Genomic DNA, 22,478 nt, shown 5'->3' on the forward strand with positions numbered 1-22,478 from the left:
ATACTTTCTAATACTTGTAATTTTTATGCATTCTAGATTTTATGTCCCATTTATGTTAAACAGTATTTAAAGTCTTTATCCTACTGGAGACAACTGTTAATCATGTTTTGTTTTGTTTTGTTTTGTTTTTAGGATAAGTCAGTCTGTTTCACTCTCCCAGAGTAAAGAAGGCACTGTGGACTCAAAGCGTCCAAAGTATTCCCCTTCATATGATAGTTATTCTGAGTTGTCAAGATATAAGAATCATGATCGAAGGTGAAGGAAGTTTTCATCAGTACAATTTGGTGAACTCTGATAAATGCTTTAAATATTACTTTTTTTTCCTTAATTTTGTTTCTCTAAATTGAGTGATGTCTGGCCTTCAAAGTGCCAACCTTCCCTTTTAATTAGCTAATGTACAAAATATTTGTTTATGTAACAATGCAGCTACTATTTCTTGAGAGTGTAGTAATCTAAACATTGTATAGGTTGTTCCTGCTACATGTAACATTCAGAGCAATCTTTCAAGTGAGATAAATGATTAAGTTAGAGACAGAACTGAGAGACCTGGAGACATTAAGAGTTCAACTAAGGGTCTAGAGAGATGGCTTAGTGGCTAAGAGTACTTGCTACGCAGTCTTGATGACTGGAGTTTTGATCCCAGCACCCACATCACATTCTGTGTTCTCCTTGCCTGCATGTCTACACACTTACAAAACACTTGTACGTACACTTAGATACATGCTTGTACACACACATAGGTAGTGACACATTAAGGATTTAAGCCCTGATTTGATTTATTTGGTTCTAAAGCTTGGGTTTATTGCATATTTCCATACTGACATCTTTTTTTTTTTCATCTTCTACCCCTTACCTCCCATTTTTTCTCTTTCTCATCTTTGTCTCTCTTTCTTTACCCTTCTCTTCTTTTTCCTTCTCCTTTGAGAGTTTGGTCTCACTAGGGTACAATATTAATGTCTGTATTTCTCAGTTATGATTCAATCCTGTGAGTAGATTTTATAGACTTCTTTCTAGCATTTCTAGTGGAAGAATAACCACATTATCAAGTATAGTAAAGCCTCAATTAAAAAAAAAACTAAGAACTTGAAAAGTAATGTGTGATAAGCACAAAAGGTATTGATTACTTATTATGTCTGAAACTGTGTCTTCTTTTTAACCTTAACTGAGTGCTACAATCACTTGATACTTCATTTAGGCTGTTGGGTTACTACAGTAGATTGTTAGTAGGATTCTTTTTCAGTCATGTTATAACCAGGGTGATTTTTCTAAAGTTTGCACCCAATTCAGCTATCCACATCTTTGAATGTTTTTCAAGGCCATTTAGGTTTCTTGTGACTATTTTATGTCACATGTTTTCAGGGCTCATCTCTGTTTTATATATATATATATATATATATATATATATATATATATATAGAGAGAGAGAGAGAGAGAGAGAGAGAGAGAGAGAGAATATTACTATATTTATACTGTCTAATCACATTCTAGTACATGCATATATCTGTCAGCTTATAGCCATTTAGGTGGTTTCTGCTTTGGGGGATAACATGAATAATTTTGCTGTGAACATTAATGTTCAAGTTTTTTGTGTGGATGTATGTTTTGTCATATTTTATGAGTATATATTTAGGAATTACTGGATCATGTGATAAATGATTTTGTTTGATTTTGTTTTGTTTTTGAAAGACTGAAATTTTTTTAAGAATTGCCAAGATCTTCCAAAGCCTAAGTACTTTACCACCAGGAATGTAAAACTTTCTCACATCCTTTTGAACACTAGTTACTCTCTTTAGATTGTAGTTCTTCAGGTGGGAGTCATATGTACGTTGTATTTCCCAAATTCACCATAGATAATGGCAGGATTTTAAGGAAAGACAAAAATTAAGAGCAAGTGAAATAAATATAGAAAACTTAGCTCTGAAGGTAGAAAGAAAAGTAATTAAGAATATAATAATGGAATATAAGGAGAGAGCTTTTTGATATTTAATTTTGACATAATTTTAGGCTTTCAGAAAAGTAAAAGGAATAATACCAAGCCCTTAACAATCTTTTATTCAGAGTCCCCAAATGTTGATATTTTGTTGCCTTACTTATTTGTTTTAGTTTACTTAAAGCAAGTAGAGCTTTTAAAGAAGATACAGGGGCTGTATCAAACTGGTAGGATTTGCCTAATATGCACAAGGGCTCAATCCTTAGCACCACAAAAAACCAACCATGGAGGCTCATGCTTATAGGGGTGTAGTCAGGAGGACCAGGAATTCAAGGTTACCCTTAGTTATAAACCAAGTTTAAGGCCAGCATGGGCTACACAAGACCTTGTGTTTAAAACAAAGCAAAATAAAACAAAGCAACAACAACAACAACAAAACCAGTACTCCCTGGTGTTTTTACAGAGAAAAAAAAATAATTTATGAATTTAAATTATAAGTTTAGTTCTTATAGAGAACAGTTCCAGTAAAACAATTAGTAATAAATCACAGTGTAAGGAAAGAATATGGAAGTAGTAAGCAAAAGCCTTCCTTTAACTCAGAAATTTGACTGTGAAATGAAATAGTAGAGTGAGTCTGTTATATTTCCAAGTAAAACATACTCTCTTGATCTTTCCATATTCAAACACTATCTTTTGGTCCAATAAGTTTACTTTGAAGTTAAGATCCTTCATTTCTTTTTTGTATGTTTCCATAATATCGATATAAACAGAAGTAGTAGTGGTAGCAGTCGTCAAGAAAGCCCTTCAGTTCCATCTTGTAAGGAAAATGAGAAGAAATTTCATGGTGAAAAGATGGAGAGTTCAATTGGTGAACAACTTCAGACGGCTGCAGATGATTCTTTACGAAGTGATAGTATTCCGTCTCTTCCTGATGAGAAAGGTAACTTTCCTTGTTCACATATGTAAAACTGGAGGAATAGGTAGATATCCTTGGAATAAAAGAGCAAATAAGTTGTAGTTAAAAGCAAAGGGCTTACTTGCACATATAACTTCAGAGGTTTTTTTTGCCAAAGTGTTGTTTTTCTTTACTGCTTACAGTAACTTGAAGGAATTATTAAGAGCAAAGGAACCAAACCTTGAAGGTTTAGAAAATTCTCAGTCAGTTTCTATTTTATTTAGTTTTAAAAATTTGTGTATGAGTATTTCACCTGCATGTATGTCTGTGTACCACATGTGTGCTTGGTGCTGGCAGAGGCCTGAAATGGGCATTGGATTCCCTAGAACTGGAAATGGAGATGGTTGTGAACCATTCTGTGGTCCTGAGAACCAAACTTGTTCTTAACCACTGATTCATGTCTCCAGCCCTGCCAGTCAGAGGGGAGGTACAGCAGAACAAAGAGGAAGAGGGAGAAAGCAAACATACTTTGGAGAGAACACCAGTGGTATGACTAGACCCAAAAAGACTAGCCATGGATTTGATCGGCTTTTGTAACAGAAGCCAAAAATAGAGATGTGGTTCCCAGAAAGGATGCCACTCTAAAGTAGGCAGGAAAAATAAAGGAGAACAGACTGTTAGAATTCTATGAGATGGTATCTCAAGCTGCAAAAGGGAGAATTGGCAATTAGCAGATCAGTAAGCCTGCCACAGTCAATTTAAGCCAAATTCCCAAGGCTGTTCTACCCACCTCAACTCCCCAAAACTAGAAAAGTTAAAAAAAAAAAAAATTAGCATTGTCCAGACTATTTTCACATGTATTTATAATTGTTATAAAGTTGAATCCCTGAAACATTCTTATATTAGTGTTTTACATCCCTGGGTTTATATGAACGATTCACATATAAATGGAACTAAAAAAAACCTACCCCTACTTAAATCCTGTTTTTCCACTTACAATCTGAGTCAGGTGATTTTTGATGCTGTGGGGAAAAAAAATTAATGTCCAGAACTACCATTAACAGGAAGAAGAGAAAAGGAACATTTTTTGTTTGTTTGTTTTTGTTTTTGAGAATGAAATGTTTCCTGGCTTGGTAACATGTTCTCCAAATGCCATTCGTCTACATTCTAGTTAACTGTCTTTTGGCATATTTGTTACATGTTTTTTCACGGATGACAAACAGGTGGTACTACAGAGCAATAGTAATGCATGGTACTACATGGTGCTAGCGTAGAAACAAAATGATGGGTCAGTGGAATCGGATAGAAGATCCAGAAATAAACCCACACACCTACAGATACTTGATTTTTGACAAAGAAGCCAAAACCATACAATGGAAAAAAGACAGCATCTTCAACAAGTGCTGGTCTAACTGGATGTCTTCATGTAGAAGAATGCAAATAGATCCATACTTCTCATCCTGCACAAAACTAAAGTCCAAGTGGATCAAAGACCTCAATATAAAACCAGACACATTAAATCTGTTAGAAGAAAAGGTGAGGAAGAGCCTTGAACTTATTGGCACAGGAGATGACTTCCTGAACAGAACACCAACAGCACAGGCTCTAAAATCAACAATCAATAAATGGAACCTCATGAAACTGAAAAGCTTCTGTAAAGCAAAGGACACTGTCATCAGAACAAAATGACAGTCTACAGACTGGGAAAAGATCTTCACCAACCCTATACCTAACAGAGGGCTAATATCTAAAATGTATAAAGAGCTCAAGAAGTTAAAAAACAACAACTCAAGTAATCCAATTAAAAAATGGGGTACAGAGCTAGACAGAGAATTCTTAATAGAGGAATATCGAATGGCAGAGAAATGCTCAACACCTTGAGTCGTCAGGGAAATGCAAATCAAAAACACCCTGAGATTTCACCTTACACCCATCAGAATGACTAGGATCAAAAACTTAAGTGACAACACATGCTGGAGAGGATGTGGAGAAAGGGGAACCCTCCTCCATTGCTGGTGGAAATGTAAACTTGTACAACCACTTTGGAAATTAATCTGGTGCTTTCTCAGACAATTGGGAAATAGAGTAAATAGTCCAAAAAGACAAAGCAGCCAAATCCAAAAATAAAAACTGTTTGAGACTTACATGTAGGAGAATCATAGACAAAACATTGACCTTTAGGTTGTTAATAAATTATTAATATCTCATAAAAATGGTTACTGGGAGGGGGGAATGAATGAGGTGTAATTAATAACATTTAATAACCTTTGCTCTGTGAAAGATACTGATAAGAGAAGCACAAGGCACAGATGGGAGAAAATATATTGAAATCATATTTGTAGTGAAAGATTTATATCCAGAATATATAAAGAACTCTTAAAATTCAACAATAAGTAAATGAGTAGCATAATTTAAAAACATAAGAAGTGGGAAATAGTAAGAGTTGGAGAGGACGGGAACCACACAAGGAGAGCAACAGAACCGGAAAATTTGAACACAGGAAACTTCCCAGAGACTCATACTCCAACCAAGGACTATTCATGGAGATAACCTAGAACCCCTGCACAGATGTAGCACATGACAGTTCATTGTCCAAGTAGGTTACATAGTAATGGGAAGAGGGACTGCCTCTGACATAATCTGATTGGCCTGCTCTTTGATCACCTCCCCCTGAGGGGGGAGCAGCCTTACCAGGCCACAGAAGATGACGATGCAGCCACTCTTGATGTGATCTGATAGACTAAGATCAGAAGGAAGGAGAAGAGGACCTCCCCTATCAGTGGACTTGGGGAGGGGCATGTATGAAGAAAGGGGAGGGACGGACGTATGGGGGGGATACAAAGTGAATAAAGTGTAATTAATAATTTAAAAAAATTAAAAAAAAAAGAAGACAAAGGGGGAAAAACATAAAAGGAGCTGGAGAGATGGCTCAGTAGTTAAGAGCACTGTCTGCTCTTCCAGAGGACTCAGGTTCAATTCCAGCACTTACATCCCAGCTCACAATGACCTTGAAAAACTTTTAAAAATAAATAAAACAACATACAAAATACCTAAATAAGGTACCTCATTAAAGAAAATATACAGATGGTGATGATAATATGTTATAAGTCATAAAAGATATGTAAACCAAAGTCTGCAATGAAAGAACCAGGTATGGGTAACAGACCTGGAAGGCTAAGGCTGAAGGAGCACATAAAGTTAGGCTTTCTGAGACCTTTCTGGGCAGTATAGAAATACCTGATTTCTAAAGAAGTTAACAGACAAATAAGTAAATAAGATTATGCCAAGATAATACGCTATGCCTGTTAGAATTGTTAAAGTCCCAAAACGGGCAGTGTCAAGTTGCTGGTAAGGATATAGAGTACTGGCTTGCAGTTCATCACTGGAGAGAATGAAAGCTTGAGCAGTTATTATAGAAGGGTTTTGTAGTGATCCAGCATCTAATGACCATGTGGTTTTTTCTTTTCAGTCTGTTTATATGGTGGCTAACATGGATGGATTTTCATATATTTAACCATCCCTGCACCCCTGGGATGAAGCCTATTTGACCATGGTGAATGATGTTTTGATGTATTCTTGGGTTCCATTCGTGAATATCTTAGTCTGTATTTTTGTATCAATGTTCATAAGGAAGATTGGTCGGAAATTTTTTTCTTGGTTGAATCTTTGTGTGGTTTAGGTATCAAGTGACTGTAGCTTCATAGATTGAATTTGGCAATATGCCCTTCAGTTTCTATTTAGTGGACTAGTTGGAGGAGTATTGGTATTAGCTTTGCTATCTTGTTGATTTTCTCAAAGAACCAGCTTTTAGTTTTGTTGATTCTTTGTGTTATTCTATTTGTTTCTAAGTTACTGATTTCAGCCCTGCTTTTGATTGTTTTCTGATATCTGCTTCTCTTTGTTGGGATTGCTTCTTTTTGTTATTTTATATGTAACACAATTAGATGCATTAGTCACAAGCTGACATGCACCTGGGGATCCCCCAAACTCTGATGGGTATGTTTCATAGGTGTATGTTTAGTTCACATACACTAACATTTTCTTTATGATACACAGTCCCAGCATTTTGAGAAACGTACAGTACCATATAGAAAACACAAGCACCATGCATAACTGTTCCTTTATCCTAGAAGTTGTCATGTGCATCCACCTTTTGTACTTTAACTATGAATCTGTTCTCCGCTCTTCTATCTATGCTTTTTTAAAAATATGCTGTCAGTTGCTACTGTATGATCTCTATGCTTTCTTTATGAAGACACTTAATGCTGTGAACTTCCTTCTTAGCACTGCTTTCATTGTGTCCCATAAATCTGCATGTGTTGTGCCTTCCTTTTCATTGAATTCTAGAAATTCTTTACTTTATTTCTTTCCTGCCCATTGGTGGTCATTGAGTAGGGAATTGTTTAGTTTCCATGAGTTTGTAGACTTTCTGTCGTTGTTGAGTTCCACCTTTAACCCATGCTGCTCTGATAAGATTCAGGGAGTTATTCAGTCTTCTTGTATCTGGTGAGGCTTGCTTTGTGACCAAGTAGATGGCCAGTTTTGGAGAAGGTTCCATGTGGCGCTGAGAAGAAGGTGTATTTTTTGTGTGTGTATGTGTATGGGTGAAATGTTCTGTAGATATCCGTTAGGTCCATTTGATTCATAAAGTCAGTTGGTTTCATTATTTCTCTGTTTAGTTTCTGTCTCATTGACCTGTCCATTGGTGAGAGTGGGGTGTTTAAGTCTCCCACTATTAAACGTGGGATTCAATGTGTGATTTAAACTTTACTAATGTTTCTTTTACAAATGTGGGTGCCCTTGTGTTTGGGGCATAGATGTTCAGAATTGAGACGTCGTCATCTTGCTGGCTTTTTCCTTTGATGAGTATGAAGTGCTCTTCCCCAGCTCTTTTGATTACTTTTGCTTGAAAGTCTATTTAATTAGATATTAGAATAGCTACTTCTACTTGTTTCTTGGGTCTGTTTGCTTGGAAAACATTTTTTTAGCCTAGCAGTAGAATAACTTAACTCTTAATTCTTTGCCAATAATGTTAAACTTTTATGAACTTTTTTTCTTGTCATTTGTGAAACATCTGGTCAGAAATGTTATATAATAGTGCTTTTTTAACTGATCTGTAATTTCTCTTTAAATATTATCAGTCTTTTAATATATTTTTTTCCTAGCATTTTTGGATATTTTTAGAGAGTTTTTTTTTTTTTTTGTTTTTAAAATCATTGACTTTTCCCTCTTAATTATTAGGTACAGTTCTGAAAAATTTATATAGAATTGTCTCAGTAAAAGGCAAAGAAAGGGGTTTCAATTTAAACGCTTACTGAGAAGAATTATACAGATAGGTATGGTGCTGGGGATGTAGCTCAGTTGGAACCATGGTTGCCTACATACACTAAGACCTGGGTTTGATCCTCAGCCCCACATAACATAAACTAGATGTGATGGCAGATAGGGTGGCACACACCTATGATTTCAGCACCTGGTAGGTAGAGATGGAAGATAAGGCGTTAAAGGCTAGCCTGGGTTATGTGGATTCCTGTGTCACATTATTTCTTCCCCACAAAATAATTATGATAGTTTTCTCTCTTCTATTAGACTCAACTTCTATTGCAACAGAATATTCTCTGAAATTTGATGAATCTATGACAGAAGATGAAATAGAAGAAAAGTCATTTCGATCTTTACTGCCTTCTGAGAGTCATCGCAGATTTAACATGGAAAAGAAAAGAGGCCACCATGACGACTCAGATGAAGATGCTTCCCCAGACAAGACCACACTGTCCTCTACCAAGGTATGTTTTTGTTGAGGAGGTAAAATTTTGCAGTTATAGTTTTCCAAAGGTATGAGAATATATTTTATATAATACCAGTTATATAGTTAGCAACTATCAACTATTTTCTAAGAGGTTGGATTTATATTGTACATATAAAATCTGGTTTGGTTTTTCAAATGAAATAAATTATAAACTTATTAGCTATAAGACCTTAAGGATCTCAGCCAATATTAATTATAGCTTTTTCAATTCATCCATTTAAAAGATACATTCTTCTTTCCAAATTGTATGCTTCGTGGAAAATAGGGACAAATCTTTACCCTGGTGTGTTTCCGTGGGACAATGCATGGCTTGCAGTAATTGTTCATTGACATTTTTTTTTTTTTTTTGCTTTTTGAGGAATATTTTCTTATAGATAGTTTTATAAAATGGTTGTTTTCTTCTTTTTTTTTTTTTTATCCTTTTTTAAAATTTCTTTCTTCGTTGAAATTTCACTATGTTCAAGCTGGTCTCCAACTCATGTGTTCATGTCATCCTCATATCTCAGTCTTTGGAATTATAGACATGTGCTCCCACCCCTATCTTTTGTAATTTATTTATTTATTTTTCACAAATGAATACCTTTTGAATGAGGTTAAATACCAAAAGATTTAGAAGATGTTAAGTTTCAAATAAATTCTGTTCTTTAGGAACTGAGCATGCCATTCTCAGGAGGACAGGACAGCTTTTCTAAATTCACTATGGAGATGGTGCGACAGTACATGAAAGAAGAGGAAATGCGTGCAGCTCACCAGTCCTCACTTCTGCGTCTTCGAGAAAAGGCCTTAAAGGAGAAGACAAAGGCTGAATTAGCCTGGCTAGAACACCAAAAAAAGTAAGTTCTTTTAATAAGTATAGTTTTTACTATTCAGTTTCCTTTGAAAAAGCAATGCTTCATATCTTTTGTTTGGTTTTGATATTGGGAAAACAAACCCAGGTTTGATGAATGCTCAATACTTGTGCTAGCTGTGAGCTACTTTCCCAGCGGGTCTCATCTGATGTGAGTTTTTCAACATAGTTCTCAAGCTAAACATAGTGGTAGTAATCTTTGGTTTGTGTTACTTACAAGATGATTTTCCTAATGGTGAATATTTTCATTTCTCTTAGATCACTTCATCCAGCTCATTTTACACTTAATTTCTTTCAAGTGCTGTATGTTGCCCAAAGTATTGCTGTCCTTAGAGGAGGGAGTCTAGTGCCTGCATGTATTGTATACTCCGTAAGACACTGTAACTGGAATTGCTGCTTGCAATAATTGCTTTCCACGTAGGAAGATATTAAATTAGCTTTTAGAAGTTTTTAGATTACAAATTTAACATTTGCATCAACGAAACAATATTCCTTGCAGACATCTCCGAGACAAAGGGGAGGATGACAAGATGCCCCCGCTCCGGAAGAAACAGCGAGGTTTGCTTTTAAGACTGCAACAAGAAAAGGTGTGTTGGAAATAGCTCCTGTGTGATACAGTTTGTCACAAAGGAAGTTTGTTGAATGTGTTATTTTACCTAATCACGTTTTGTTATTATCATTGTCAGTTAGATTTAGTTGATACTACTGTTTATTCTTGTGGTACAATAATTCTAGGCATTTCTTGCCATTGTCACCTATTTTTCCTATTCTAAAACTGTTGTATTGCTAACTTAACAGGCAGTCAAATCTGCCTTCATGTACTACAGAGAATAAAGTAGTCCTTCAAAATGCAAATTAAGATATTTGTAGAAAAGTAGATGTGGGTTAATAGTCATTCTTTTCCTGAGTAAATTTTTGTACATTAATTACATATTGACTAGTTTTGTTGCCTTAGTGGACTTAGAAGGGCCTTAGCAATTTAATTCTGAAGAGGCAGCATAGTACATGATGATTAAGAACTCAGGTTTGGGGATCAGATTGCAGATATGATATGAGTTATGTAATAGATTATTACTTAAATAATGTCAAAAATAATAACCAGGAAGTGTCATTACTGATTGTATTACTTATTTATAGGAAATGTGTTAATTAGCTTTCTGTTGCTATAATAAATACCCCAGGTAAAGGAAAGGGTTTATTTTGGTTATACTTGAAAGGTTTCAGTACATGGTTGGTTGGTCCAGTTGCTTTTGGTAGTGCTATCATGGCAGAAACATACAGGGTTGAGGGACTGAGGGTACCTCTTGGCATTAGGAAGTAAAGAGAGAGATAAGAAAAGACTAGCCATGACCTCAATCTAAGTTCCTCTACCACCACTTCAGTGCTCTGCAAGGTGAGGACTAGCCTTCTAATACACAGGCGTTAGGAGACACTTACCTTGATAGCAGAAGATCTGTATCCCTGTGGATTCCCTGAAAAGCCAGTAAGTGAATCTCTGTTATTTGCTTCAGAAATTCAAGTGTAAACCAGTGCCCTAGCACAAGCCAAAGACATCAGATTGTAGTGATGGTCACTTTAAGTTCATGCATTTACAGTTAAAAAAGCAAGTTTTGATTAATAAAGCCCTAGTTAAGTGGTAAAAATAATAATCTGATGATTGTGATCTCTGCATGTTTCATATTGTGTTTAACAGAAACATGAGGCCCACAGTTAGGGCCCTGGTGTGGCTTGCAGACTATAGAGATTAATACAAGGAGAAGTATCTGTACAGTTATTTGAATTGGTAATTGAACTAGCCAAGTATTTTGTCTTTTAATTTTTATTTTCCATTAAAAATTTAAAATTAACATACCAAGTAATAGACTTCATTGTGACATTTTTGTATGTTTATCATTATACTTAATTTATAGTCACCCTCCACAGTTATTATGCCCACCCATGCTTCCTCTTGCTGTCTCCTTGTTCCCCACAAATAGTCTCCTTTTGTCTTCATTTACATAATATTCTATCATTTTTCTATTCTCTCTCTCCCCATTACTCCCTTTCCTCCCTTTCATAACCTTGTATGAGAATTCTTGGCCTATTTTCTACTTTCATTTCTACACACACACACACACACACACACACACACACACACACAGACACAAATTTAAATCCATATTCTGCATGAGTCAGAATTTGATAATTGTTGAGTCTGGCTTGTTTTACTTAACATAATAATTTCAGTTTCAGATATTTTCATCCTGAGTGAGGTATTCCAGAAACAGAAAGACACACATGGTATATACTCACTTCTAAGTGGACATTAGACATATAATATAGGATAATCATATTAAAGTCTGTACCCCTAAAGAAGCTAATCAAGAAGGAGGACCCTGGGTAAGATAATCCTCATTTAGAAAGGCAAACGGGATGGACATCAGAAGAGGAGAAAACAGGGAACAGGAAAAGAGCCTACGACAGGGGGACTCTGAAAGACTCTACTCTGCAGGGTGTCAAAGCAGAGGCTGAGACTCATAGCCAAACTTTGGGCAGAGTGCAGGGAATCTTATGAAAGAAGGGGATGATAGAAAGACCCGGAGGGGAGAGAAGCTCCACAAGGAGAGCAACAGAACCAAAAAAATCTGAGACTGATACTCCAACTAAGGACTATTCATGGAAATAATCTAGAACCCCTACACAGATGTAGCCCATGGCAGCTCAGTGTCCAAGTGAGTTCCATAGTAATGGAAACAGGGACTGTCCAAGAGGGTGCCCTAGTAATGGGAACAGGAACTGTTTCTGACATGAACTCAGTGGCCACTGACATGAACTTAGTGGCCGGCTCTTTGATCACCTCTCCCTGAAGTGAGAACAGCCTTACCAGGCCACAGAGGAAGACAATGGAGCCAGTCCTGATGAGACCTGATAGACTAGGATCAGATGGAAGGAAAAGAAGACCTCCCTTATCAGTGGACTGGGGAAGGGACATAGGTGGAAAAGGAGGAGGAAGGGTGGGGTTGGGAGAAGATGAGGGAGGGGGCTACAGTTGGGATACAAAGTGAATAAACTGTATTCAATAAACCGTAATTAATAAAAAATAATTTCAGTTCCACTTATTTTCCTTCAAATGTCAGAATTTCGGTCTGTACAACTGAATAAACGACCATTGTGTAAGTGTGCCACATTTTCTTTATGCATTCATATGTTGGTGGACATCTGGGCTGGTTCCGTGTCTTGGCTATTGTGAATCGTGCAGCAGGAAACATGAGTGTGCAAATATCTTTGCAGTGTGATGGCCTACAATCCTGTTCATATGCTGACTTATATTCCTGTTTTGATGTACTCAGGGTGGTATAGTTTGGTTTCATGGTAGTTTTATTTTTAGGTTTTGAAAGAAACTCCATGCTGATTTCCATAGTGGCCACACCAGCTTACATTCCTACCAGTAGTGTGTAATGGTTTCTCCTTCTCTGTGTCCACATCAGCATTTCTTGTTCTTTGTTTTCTTGATGTTAGTTATCCTGATTGAGGTTAGATAGAATTTAAATGTTCTTTTAATTTACATTTCCTTATTGTAAACCTAGTGCCACAACCCCACTCCAGAATACCTCTTGCACTTGAAAGAATTATTTACAGACAAACTGTGCTCATTCATATTTTCAGCAGTTAAGAGTACTGACTACTCTTGCAGAGGACCTGGGTTATTTGGATAGTGAAAAGTATTTTATGACACATGAGAATTAATCTAGAGTGCTAACCATTATATGATTAACTTTTCAGATAGCTAACATTTAAAAAGATAACTCAAACATGATTAAAATAATGTAACATATTTTTAGAGACTTTATTATGCTTATCTCATTGGTAAAGTGATTTATGAAATTTATTAATTTTGCCCACTAAATTAGCTGCAACACTGTGTGAAGAATGATGGATGCAATGTAGACTTAAGTGTTTCTAGTGGATTCTAAGTGAAAGTACTCTTTTTGAAAGATGGTGTCTTTTTGTTGTTTGTTTTTGAGACAGTCTTTGTAGCATGTGCTGGCCTGGGATTTACCATGTAGCCCAGGCTGGCTTCAGATTCATATTCTTCCTGCCTTGGCATCCTAAGTGCTAGGATTACAGGGATATACCAGCATAACCAGGCTGAAAACAATTTTTTAAACTGTGTTAAGGACCATAGACTGATTCATTATCATTGACTTACTTTTCCTACATTTGGGAATCTCTTATAGACAGCTGGTTCATAACATGAAGCAGGGATAGGGTTTAAGTGTTCTTTGCAAAAGTGAGAAGTGTTAGAATGTAAGAATTTAACAGTACAATAGTGGTTACACTGGTTTAAGCAGGTAAGTGTAAAGATACAGTAACATTGTGGGAAAATGTGAAAGGTGTGGTAAGTTTAGAAGGGACTATGATTTGCCAGCATGTTTAACTATAGTTACTAAAGCTAGGAGATCATCAATTATTTTGAATGATGGTTTTATTCATAACATTTTCCCTCCCTCATTAATTCAAAATGTTTTGGCATTGTTATCTTGAAGTACATTATGTCTGTGATCTATGTGATAACTTGATTCTTTTCTGTATGCTTCTTTGAACTTGTCTTCTGCAAATCTCAATCCCTTTTCCTAACTCTTTAAATGTTAGGCAGAAATAAAACGTCTTCAAGAAGCCAATAAGGCAGCTCGGAAGGAAAGACAACTGATTCTTAAGCAGCAGGAAGAGATAGAAAGAATCCGGCAGACTACCATAAAACTGCAGGAGAAACTGAAGTCTGCGGGGGAGAATAAATTGGTAATTTAAATGAACATTTTATTGGTTTTTGCGGATGTTGCTTGCTAACCTTAGCTCACTTTGTACCCTGAAATGATAGCTGTGTCTCTTCAGCGTGGTGTAACAATGACTGGGTAAAGTCTTGTGCGCCTGCTTTAGTGTACAGCGGGAGAACGCCTTCTTGTGGGATGTGCTTATTTTGGAAGGAACACACGGTTCAGGTTCATTCGTTAGCTTTAAATTCTTTTCTCTGATGAACTAAAGCAGGCCAGAACCCTTAGTTTGCATATCAATTACTCCTCAAAATTAAAAAGAGAGACTCTCTTTCTCATTATACAGTATTCCTCTCAGCTATCCAGATTTAATTTTATAATAACACAAGATTCAAAGGACATATTTAGGCAAGAACAAAATTTGAATCTATTCTAAGGTACTGTGAAGTGTCAGTACTGTATTGGAAAATTCAGGATTTTGTAACAGTGTAAAATTTTAAACCCCTCATATTCTCTGTTTTGATTTTTGAACCATTCCCAACTTGACAGAGAAATTTTAAACATATCATAAACATATTTTTCTGAGTTGCTTGACAATAAGTAGTCAATAAATTAACACCAGTAATATATTATTACTAGTTAGCCTCAAGTCTTCAGTTTCTCCACTTGTCAAAATGGTGTTCTTTATAGCAAATCAACTAAAAATCACTAGTGACATTCAGTTTTTGTGTCTTTGAACATTCCCTAATGGGTTTTGTATGGTGTTCCCTTGACATTAGATTCAGGTTGTGTATATGTGGAAGGAGTGTCCTGTAAGTAAAACCGTATTCTTGTTGCCATCAACAGGTAGACCTTGGTTTTGATTAATCCCAGTACTGATCACTGTGCCTCAACCACTTGATTAATTTATACTAGACTTTACTGTCTTAATGTATTAGTTACTTTTCTGTTGCTGTGACAAAACACCACTACCAAAGAAACCTATTTTAAAAAAGCACTTAATTGAGTTGTCAGTGTCAGAAGGTTGAGAGTCCATCATGGCAGTGCATCATAGCAGCAAGTAGCAGGCATGATGGCTGGAACAGCTGAGAGTTCACATTTTGATCCATAAGCAGGAGGCAGAAAACATACTGGGAATGGTACAATAATTTTGAAATCTCCAAGCTCCTTGTGACACACCTTCTCCAGCAAGGCCACACCTCCTAATTTTTTCCAAACAGCTCCACTAACTGGAGACTAACTATTCAAACCTGAGTATATGGGAGGCCATTCTCCTTCGGGCCACCACACCTCTTTCCCTATGTCATCTTTCCTTCTGCTATGACACCTTTGCCAGGAAGTTCTCTGTGGAAAGGCCATCCTTACCACTCACCATGTGTGTGCTCATGACGTGGTGCTCACCACGCACTTCTGCATGAACTTTCTTGTTGCCCCATTTACTCTGATCCTCCACATAGGCTGTGCTCTGGAATTAGGTATGCTTTTTATTCTACTCTGCTGCTAGACCCCACTCTTGCCCCTGGTCTACCTGTACCCTCACATAGTTGGAAACATGTTGCTCTTGCTAATGGCTTTAGGACTTATTTGTTCAAGAGGGGGAAGGAAAAGAGAAGGGATCGGTTTTGTAATTTCATGAAATTTAAATGGTCAAGATGATCTGTACCTATCTTCTTGCAATGAGTATAAATTACTATTTGTGGGGAAATGTATTAAACAATTAAAATTTCACTGTGTTGTCTGCAGATTTTTTGTTTGTTGTTTCATTTTACTATTTTTAAAAGCAAGATCTTGCTATGTAGCCCTGGCTGGCTTGCAATCTGCTTTATAGCCCAGGTTAGCCATGAAAGGCTGGCAGTTGTGCCTCAGCCTCCCCAGTGTTGAGAATGTAGACACTACCACACCTGGCTTCAAGAGTTTCTTCTTGCTCTTCAGAAGTAATGTGTTGGTTGTTGAAGCCAGTAATTCCTCCATGTTTTTGCTGTAAACCTTGTAAAATCTATGAACATACTGTTTTCCATAAGACATTTTTTAAAATATATTTTTCTGGTATATTGAAAGTTTATATCTTTATTCTTTTTGCATGTTCACGTTTTATGGAGTTGTAGGACCCATCGTATTTTATTTTATTGTTATTTAAAGCAGTATGGGGATTAAATCTTAGACCTCACGCTTGCTAAGCAAGCACTGTCCCTCTGTGTTGCACCCCAGCCTTTGTATTCCTTTCAAGGGTTTTAACTTTTAAAAATCAAGGAGAACATTTGGTTGCTTGATTATACTGGCAGAAAATTTCCAAGTTCTTTGGATTTCCATATTAAAAAAAAAAAACCAATAATCTCTTATATATAATATTTTTATCTTTCTTTTTTCTCCCTGTTCCTTTTTGTAGTAAAATACTCCTAACATTAAATTTGCGTCTTTTTTGAGTCAGAGTCTCACAGTGTATACCAAGCTGGCCTTGAATTCACAATTTCTGTTTTGTAAGTAATTAATATATTGATTTTAGCTATTATTGCAAATGTTTTAAGTTTAAACTTAAGTTGACTGTGTTTAAGATCTCCTTAAGATTCTTTCAAGCCAGTGCTATTTTGCTCTGTGTTGTTTGCAGGGCTCTCATAGTGATGATGATACAAAGGATAATAAGGCAGCTAGTCCTGATCCAGCTGGTTTGGAGACCCGCAGTCCTTCCCCAATATCTATTTCCAGCAGTGAAACCAGCAGCATCATGCAGAAACTAAAGAATATGAGAAGCCGCATGGATGAAAAGTAAATTCATTTTTTGTGTGTGTTTCCTATTTAATCACATTGACATACTTCATCAGATTAGATTGAGAGAAGAAAATATTTTAGCAGAATTACTAGATTACCTAACAGTCAATTTACAATGCATCTTATTTATAGAACAATTTTCTCATTTTAAACAATCAGGTTTATTTTTATTTTAAAAATACCAAAATAGTAGCCACATGTATATTCATGATAATATTTTCTCCTTTCTTTTATTAAAGAAAGGTTCTATGTACTGACTTGGGAAAGAGTGATGTATCCTGATATCTCACCATCAGCTCCGTGACATAGCTCAGACTTAGTCAAATAAGCACAAGTTTAGCTTTGTGAGTGAGTATGACCTCTTCAGCTGAAACCAGAGAGGCTGAGATTCTCATGGGTTATGCAATGACTTGTCTTTGTTTGTTTGTTTTGAGGTAGGGCCTCACTCCATAGCCCAGGCTGACCTAGCACTCATTTATAGCCCTGATTAGCCTGAAACTTGTGGCAATCTTCCTGACTCAGTCTCCAGAGTGCTAGGATTACAGATGTGAGTCACCATGCTGGTGTTTTGTTATCTTTACATTCTACTAAAGTGTGTGTGTGCATGTGTGGGAGGAGGCCCGCCCACATGCCACTATTTTTTTTTTTTTTAATACTAAACTATCAATTTCCCTGTTTGAGCTAAATGGGCTGGCCAGCAAGTCCTCAGGATTCACCTGTCTCCACACCCCCAACACTGGGTTGCAGATACATGCTGCCATTCCTCGTTTCATGTGAGTGCTGAGAATACAAACTCAGGCCTTCCTGCTCATGCATAAATCCTTTACTATGCTATCTCCCTAGCTCTAAAGTGTTGGGCTTTTTTTTTTTTTTTAAGCAGTTTTTTTCTAGCAGTTTTTTTTTTTCTTTTCTTTCATTTTATTTTGTGATGTGTCACCTTGCTTGCCTGGAGCTTGCTATATTGACCAGGCTAGCTTTGAACTCATAAGAGATATATCTGCCTCTGCCTCCCAAGTGCTAAGATTAAAGGCGTGTATTAGCACACCCAGCTCCCTAAAACATATTTTTAAAATCTCTGTGTGTTCATGTTCATGTGAGTACAAGCATGCATAGGATCAAAGGGTGATCACCTTCCATCTTGTTGGAGATAAGTCTCTTGATAGCCACTGCATGTGCAAGAGCAGGTGACCCAGATGTTTTCCTGGTTTCCTTTGTTCCCACCTCATATGTTATTGTGGGCATGCTGGGACTACAGACACATGAGATACCAAATTCAGCTTTCATAAGGATCTGGACATGTAAACTCCAGTCCTCATGCTTATATGGCAAGCATTTTATCCTTGGAACAAACCAGCCTGCTCTAAAACATTTTAAAGACCTTTAAAACACTTTCTTTTATGTGTGTCAGGGAGTGAGGGTTGGAGGGACAGTAAGCCATGGCATATGTGTAGCAGCTGGAGGACAATCTGTAGGAGTGGGCTCCCTCCTTTCAAACTCAGGTCATCAGACTTGGCAGCAAGCACCTATTCCCAAGACAGCCTTCCCCGTCTTTTGAGCTCTCATTTTGAAGCTCAGGAACAATTTATTAGAATAAAAACAGCTTCCAGGACAAGCAAGAGGTAAATCCTGACAGCACCTGGAGGCTAGAGAAGAGAAGGGCAACAGGGGACGCACACTGAAGCTGGCATGTGGTTCAGACACACGGGGCTGAGGGGCTTTAGAGAAAGAGTGAGGAAGCCCAGGTGCTGAGGAAGCCCAGGTGCTGGGGAAACCCAAAGTGCTAAGCACACTTAGAAAACAGGTACAAAGATCAAACGGGATGTTATAGTCTTCTGAATAATTCAGAGATGGGGACAGTCTTGGGAAGCTCCTGCACTCCGAGGCACGGATCTTGCTTTGCAGTTTAACTTGGCCTGGAGCTGACTGTGCAGAACAGACTGGCCACTTGTCCTGACCCTCCTGCCTGCTCTCACAAGTACTGAATGGGATAGCAAGTGTACCCCACCACACTTAGCAACAAAACTCATACTTAGATGTAGTTCAGTTACACATAAGCTCTGAACATACAAGGTGTATTTATATGATAGTTACTCCTAAAATGCTAATTTAATTAAGTACAGTTATAAAGTAGCTCTTTATAACTTATAATATACATTTGCTCCTGTAAATGTCTATCCCATATCTAACTTTCCTGAAACACACTAAGTATGGGAAGGAAAACAGATTTTTGTTGAGTGCCATTTTAAGTTAATACTCTGAACTCCAGGTAGAATGATACTTGTCATTTTGATGTATATGACATAAGTCCATCCTCTAGTTATGGAATAGTGAAACAGTTCTAGTGGAGCCCTTGCTTCCCATATTACAAGAATGCCAGTTCATAATTTTGAACTATTTAAATTATGAGATTGTATTAAAAATAGCCAGATATGGGTATCGCATATATGTAATCCCAGTACTAAGGGTAAAGCAACAAAGAAAAAAGTTCAAAGTCAGTCTAGGGGCACAGCAAATTCAAGCCAGTCTGGCTGTCTTGGTTAGGATTGTGTTACTGTGAACCAATACCGTGGCCATGGCAGTTTTTATAAAGGAAAATATTTAATTGTGTTCCGTTCAGAGGTTTAGTCCATTACCAGCATGGCAGCATCCAGGCAGACAGGGTACAGGGGAAGTAGCTCAGAGTTCTACATCTTGATCTGAAGACGAGTAGGACACTGTGTGTCACACTGGGCAAAGCCTGAGTATATAAGGCCCTCAGAGCCCACCCTCACAGTGACACACTTCCTCCAACAAGGCCACACCTCTTAATAGTGCCACCCATATGGGCCAAGCATTCAAACACATGAGTTATTGGGCCCTGCCTATTCAACCACCACACCGGCCCAATAAATCTCAAATCAATAAATAAACCTAAGTTCTTTGATGAAGCAGTTAGAACTTATGAAAAAGTTTTAATGAATATTTAAGCGTGGGTAAGAGACAAAGATGGACTTTTTGGCTTAAGTTATATATATATATATATATATATATATATATATATATATATATATATATATATATATATATATATATATATATTCGAGGCAAGGGTGGGCGGGGCTTCCTAAAAGAATCATAATCACATGTATGTAAATTTCAGGGTCTCAGAATAACTATATAATGATTTTGGTGGCTTTAACATTAAATTGTTCTAAAGGTTCAAAAGGTTAGGTATGAATATTTTTATTATTTTAGGTTTGTTTTGGAGACAGGGTCTCACTATGTGGCTCTGGCTGTCCTTGAACTTGCTGTGTATACTAGATGGCCTGCAGCTCACAGAGATCCACCTGCCTCTACCTCCTGAGTGCTGGCACTAAAGGTAAATGCCACCAGGCCCAACTAGATACACAACTTTTATTTCAAGAATGTTATTTTTTAGTAGATGAAATGAGGTGGTTACTTATGAGGAGCATTAAGATATTTGTATGCTGGTAAATAAAAACATAGGTCAAAAAGTCAGGAATTTTTTTTTTTTTTACATAATAGATCACAAAGAGGTCAAAGTGTGTTTTTACTGTAAACATACTTCATAACCCTGTTGGTGAGATTTTTCTCAGTTTTCAGCATGAATAAAGGACTTCTTTCCCTTCCTATGTTCCCTTAGTTTTCCCTGCTTAAAACAAAATTTTAATATTAAAGATAGAGTGAAGGACTAGGTAAATGACTCTGTAGGTAAGAGTGCTTGTTATGTAAGCTTGAGGACCTGAGTTCAAATCCTCAGAGCCCACATAAAAAGGTCATTCATGTGCTTGTAGCTCTAGTGCTGTGAAAAATATAGACAGGAGAATTGCTGGGGCTTGCTGACTGATAGCCTAGTTCCAGATTCAATGAGCTACTCTGTCTCAAGGAAGTAAGGCAGACAGTGACAGAGCCAGACACTGTCATCCTCTTCTGGCCTTTGCACATAACACCACCACCCTTACACATAGAGACAAAGGTAGTGAAAACTGAGCATTTGAATATTGCATATGTGTAACGATCTCATGATTACTCGTGGGATGAATGTAAAGGTTTCTCCAAATACAAACTTACTAAACTGGTTATGGTTTTGCATGCCTGTTATCTTACCACTTGGCAGATGGCGCCAAAAGGATCAAAAGTTCATAACCACCAGGGCTATAAAAAGGCCCTGTCTCAAATATAGACAGAGAGTTATAACTCAGTGGTAGTTGTTTATGAAGTACTAGCAAGGCCCTGTATTTGATCTATAACACTGGGGAGAATTTTTACAAGAATTTTTTATGCTTCCTAAATTACTTTTTTCATTGCAGTGACAAAATACCTAATATAAACAACTTAAAGGAAGAAAGGTTTATTTGGGTGCATGGTTTCAGCAACTTTAGTTCATTATCATAGGCAGGCGGGTAGCCTTGTCGGGGGTGGCAGGAATGTGAGGCAGCTGTTTACACAGAGGCAGAAAGGCAGGCCCTGCTTCCTGAAGCCTCTACTAGCTAGGGGCCAGACATTGAAAACACATGTATGTGGACATTTCACATTCAAACCATAGCAGTTCTTTCCTAATAATAATTTTCTGTTACTGCATGGAAATATGCTGCACTGTTCTGGGAATTTTTTCATTTCAAAGTTAAAATAATTTTTCGTAATTTTTTATTACCATCCTAGTTTTCATTCTGTTGCTATGATAACTTCCATGACCAATAGCAACATGAGCAGAAAAGTGTTTACTTCATCTTACAGCTATAGTCCATCCATCGTAAAGGAAAGCCAGCACAGGATCTTCAGGCAGGAACCCTGGAGGCAGGCACTATGAAGGAGGAGTGCCATGAAGGAGCACTGCCCGCTCTCCATGGCTCCTTCACCTTGCCTTTTTACACAGCCCGGGAACACTACCTGGTGGTGTCATGCTCACAATGGGCTGGGCCCTCCCTCTTGAGTCATCAGTGAAGATGTCCCATGGATTTGCCCACCAGTCTAATGGAGGCATTTCCCTTTTTGTTTTGTTTGTTTCTCTTGTTTGTTTGTTTTTTAAGACAGGGTTTCTCTGTGTAGCCTTGCCTGTCCTGGACTCATTTCATACACCAAGCTGGCCTGGAACTCACAGAGATCTGCCTGCCTCTGCCTTCCTGAGTGCTGGCATTAAAGGCACGTGCCACTGTGCCCTGCTGGGGGCATTTTCTTGAGGGTCTCTTTTCTCAGACTTTAGTTGTGTCAAGTTGACAAGAAACTAACCAGCACAACCACTCTTCTCCCATTCTATATCTTCTTCCAAATTCCTTTGAATGGTGCATGCTGGAAGGAAGACAGTTTCAGGTGCAATTTCTTCGTTGATCCTGTACTCATATCAGTAAAAGATTCCGTTGCCATTCTCTAAACATGAAAAATAATTCTAATAATTTAACTCACACTTGTAGAGTAGATGCTAGTCTGTGTCTATCATAGTAAGTTTAGATTAGATTAACAGTTTAAACCCCCAGTAACAA

The 22,478-nt window shown here is 37.3% G+C and overlaps 1 protein-coding gene across 2 annotated transcripts in view; it reads left to right on the top strand.

The window, feature by feature from the left end:
- Positions 1–22,478, top strand: part of Cep350 (centrosomal protein 350) — a 140,043-nt gene that overhangs the window by 70,115 nt on the left and 47,450 nt on the right. For both annotated transcript variants that reach the window (XM_055624428.1, XM_055624429.1), the window contains exons 21-27: positions 133–255; positions 2,701–2,870; positions 8,415–8,611; positions 9,283–9,467; positions 9,981–10,068; positions 14,114–14,260; positions 16,838–16,995. In XM_055624428.1, the coding sequence (XP_055480403.1) occupies positions 133–255; positions 2,701–2,870; positions 8,415–8,611; positions 9,283–9,467; positions 9,981–10,068; positions 14,114–14,260; positions 16,838–16,995 (1,068 nt within the window). The remainder of the gene's footprint in view (positions 1–132; positions 256–2,700; positions 2,871–8,414; positions 8,612–9,282; positions 9,468–9,980; positions 10,069–14,113; positions 14,261–16,837; positions 16,996–22,478) is intronic.

Source organism: Psammomys obesus, unplaced genomic scaffold (genome assembly GCF_907164565.1).
Source record: "Psammomys obesus unplaced genomic scaffold, mPsaObe1.curated_primary_1811, whole genome shotgun sequence".
Taxonomy (NCBI): Eukaryota; Metazoa; Chordata; class Mammalia; order Rodentia; family Muridae; genus Psammomys; species Psammomys obesus.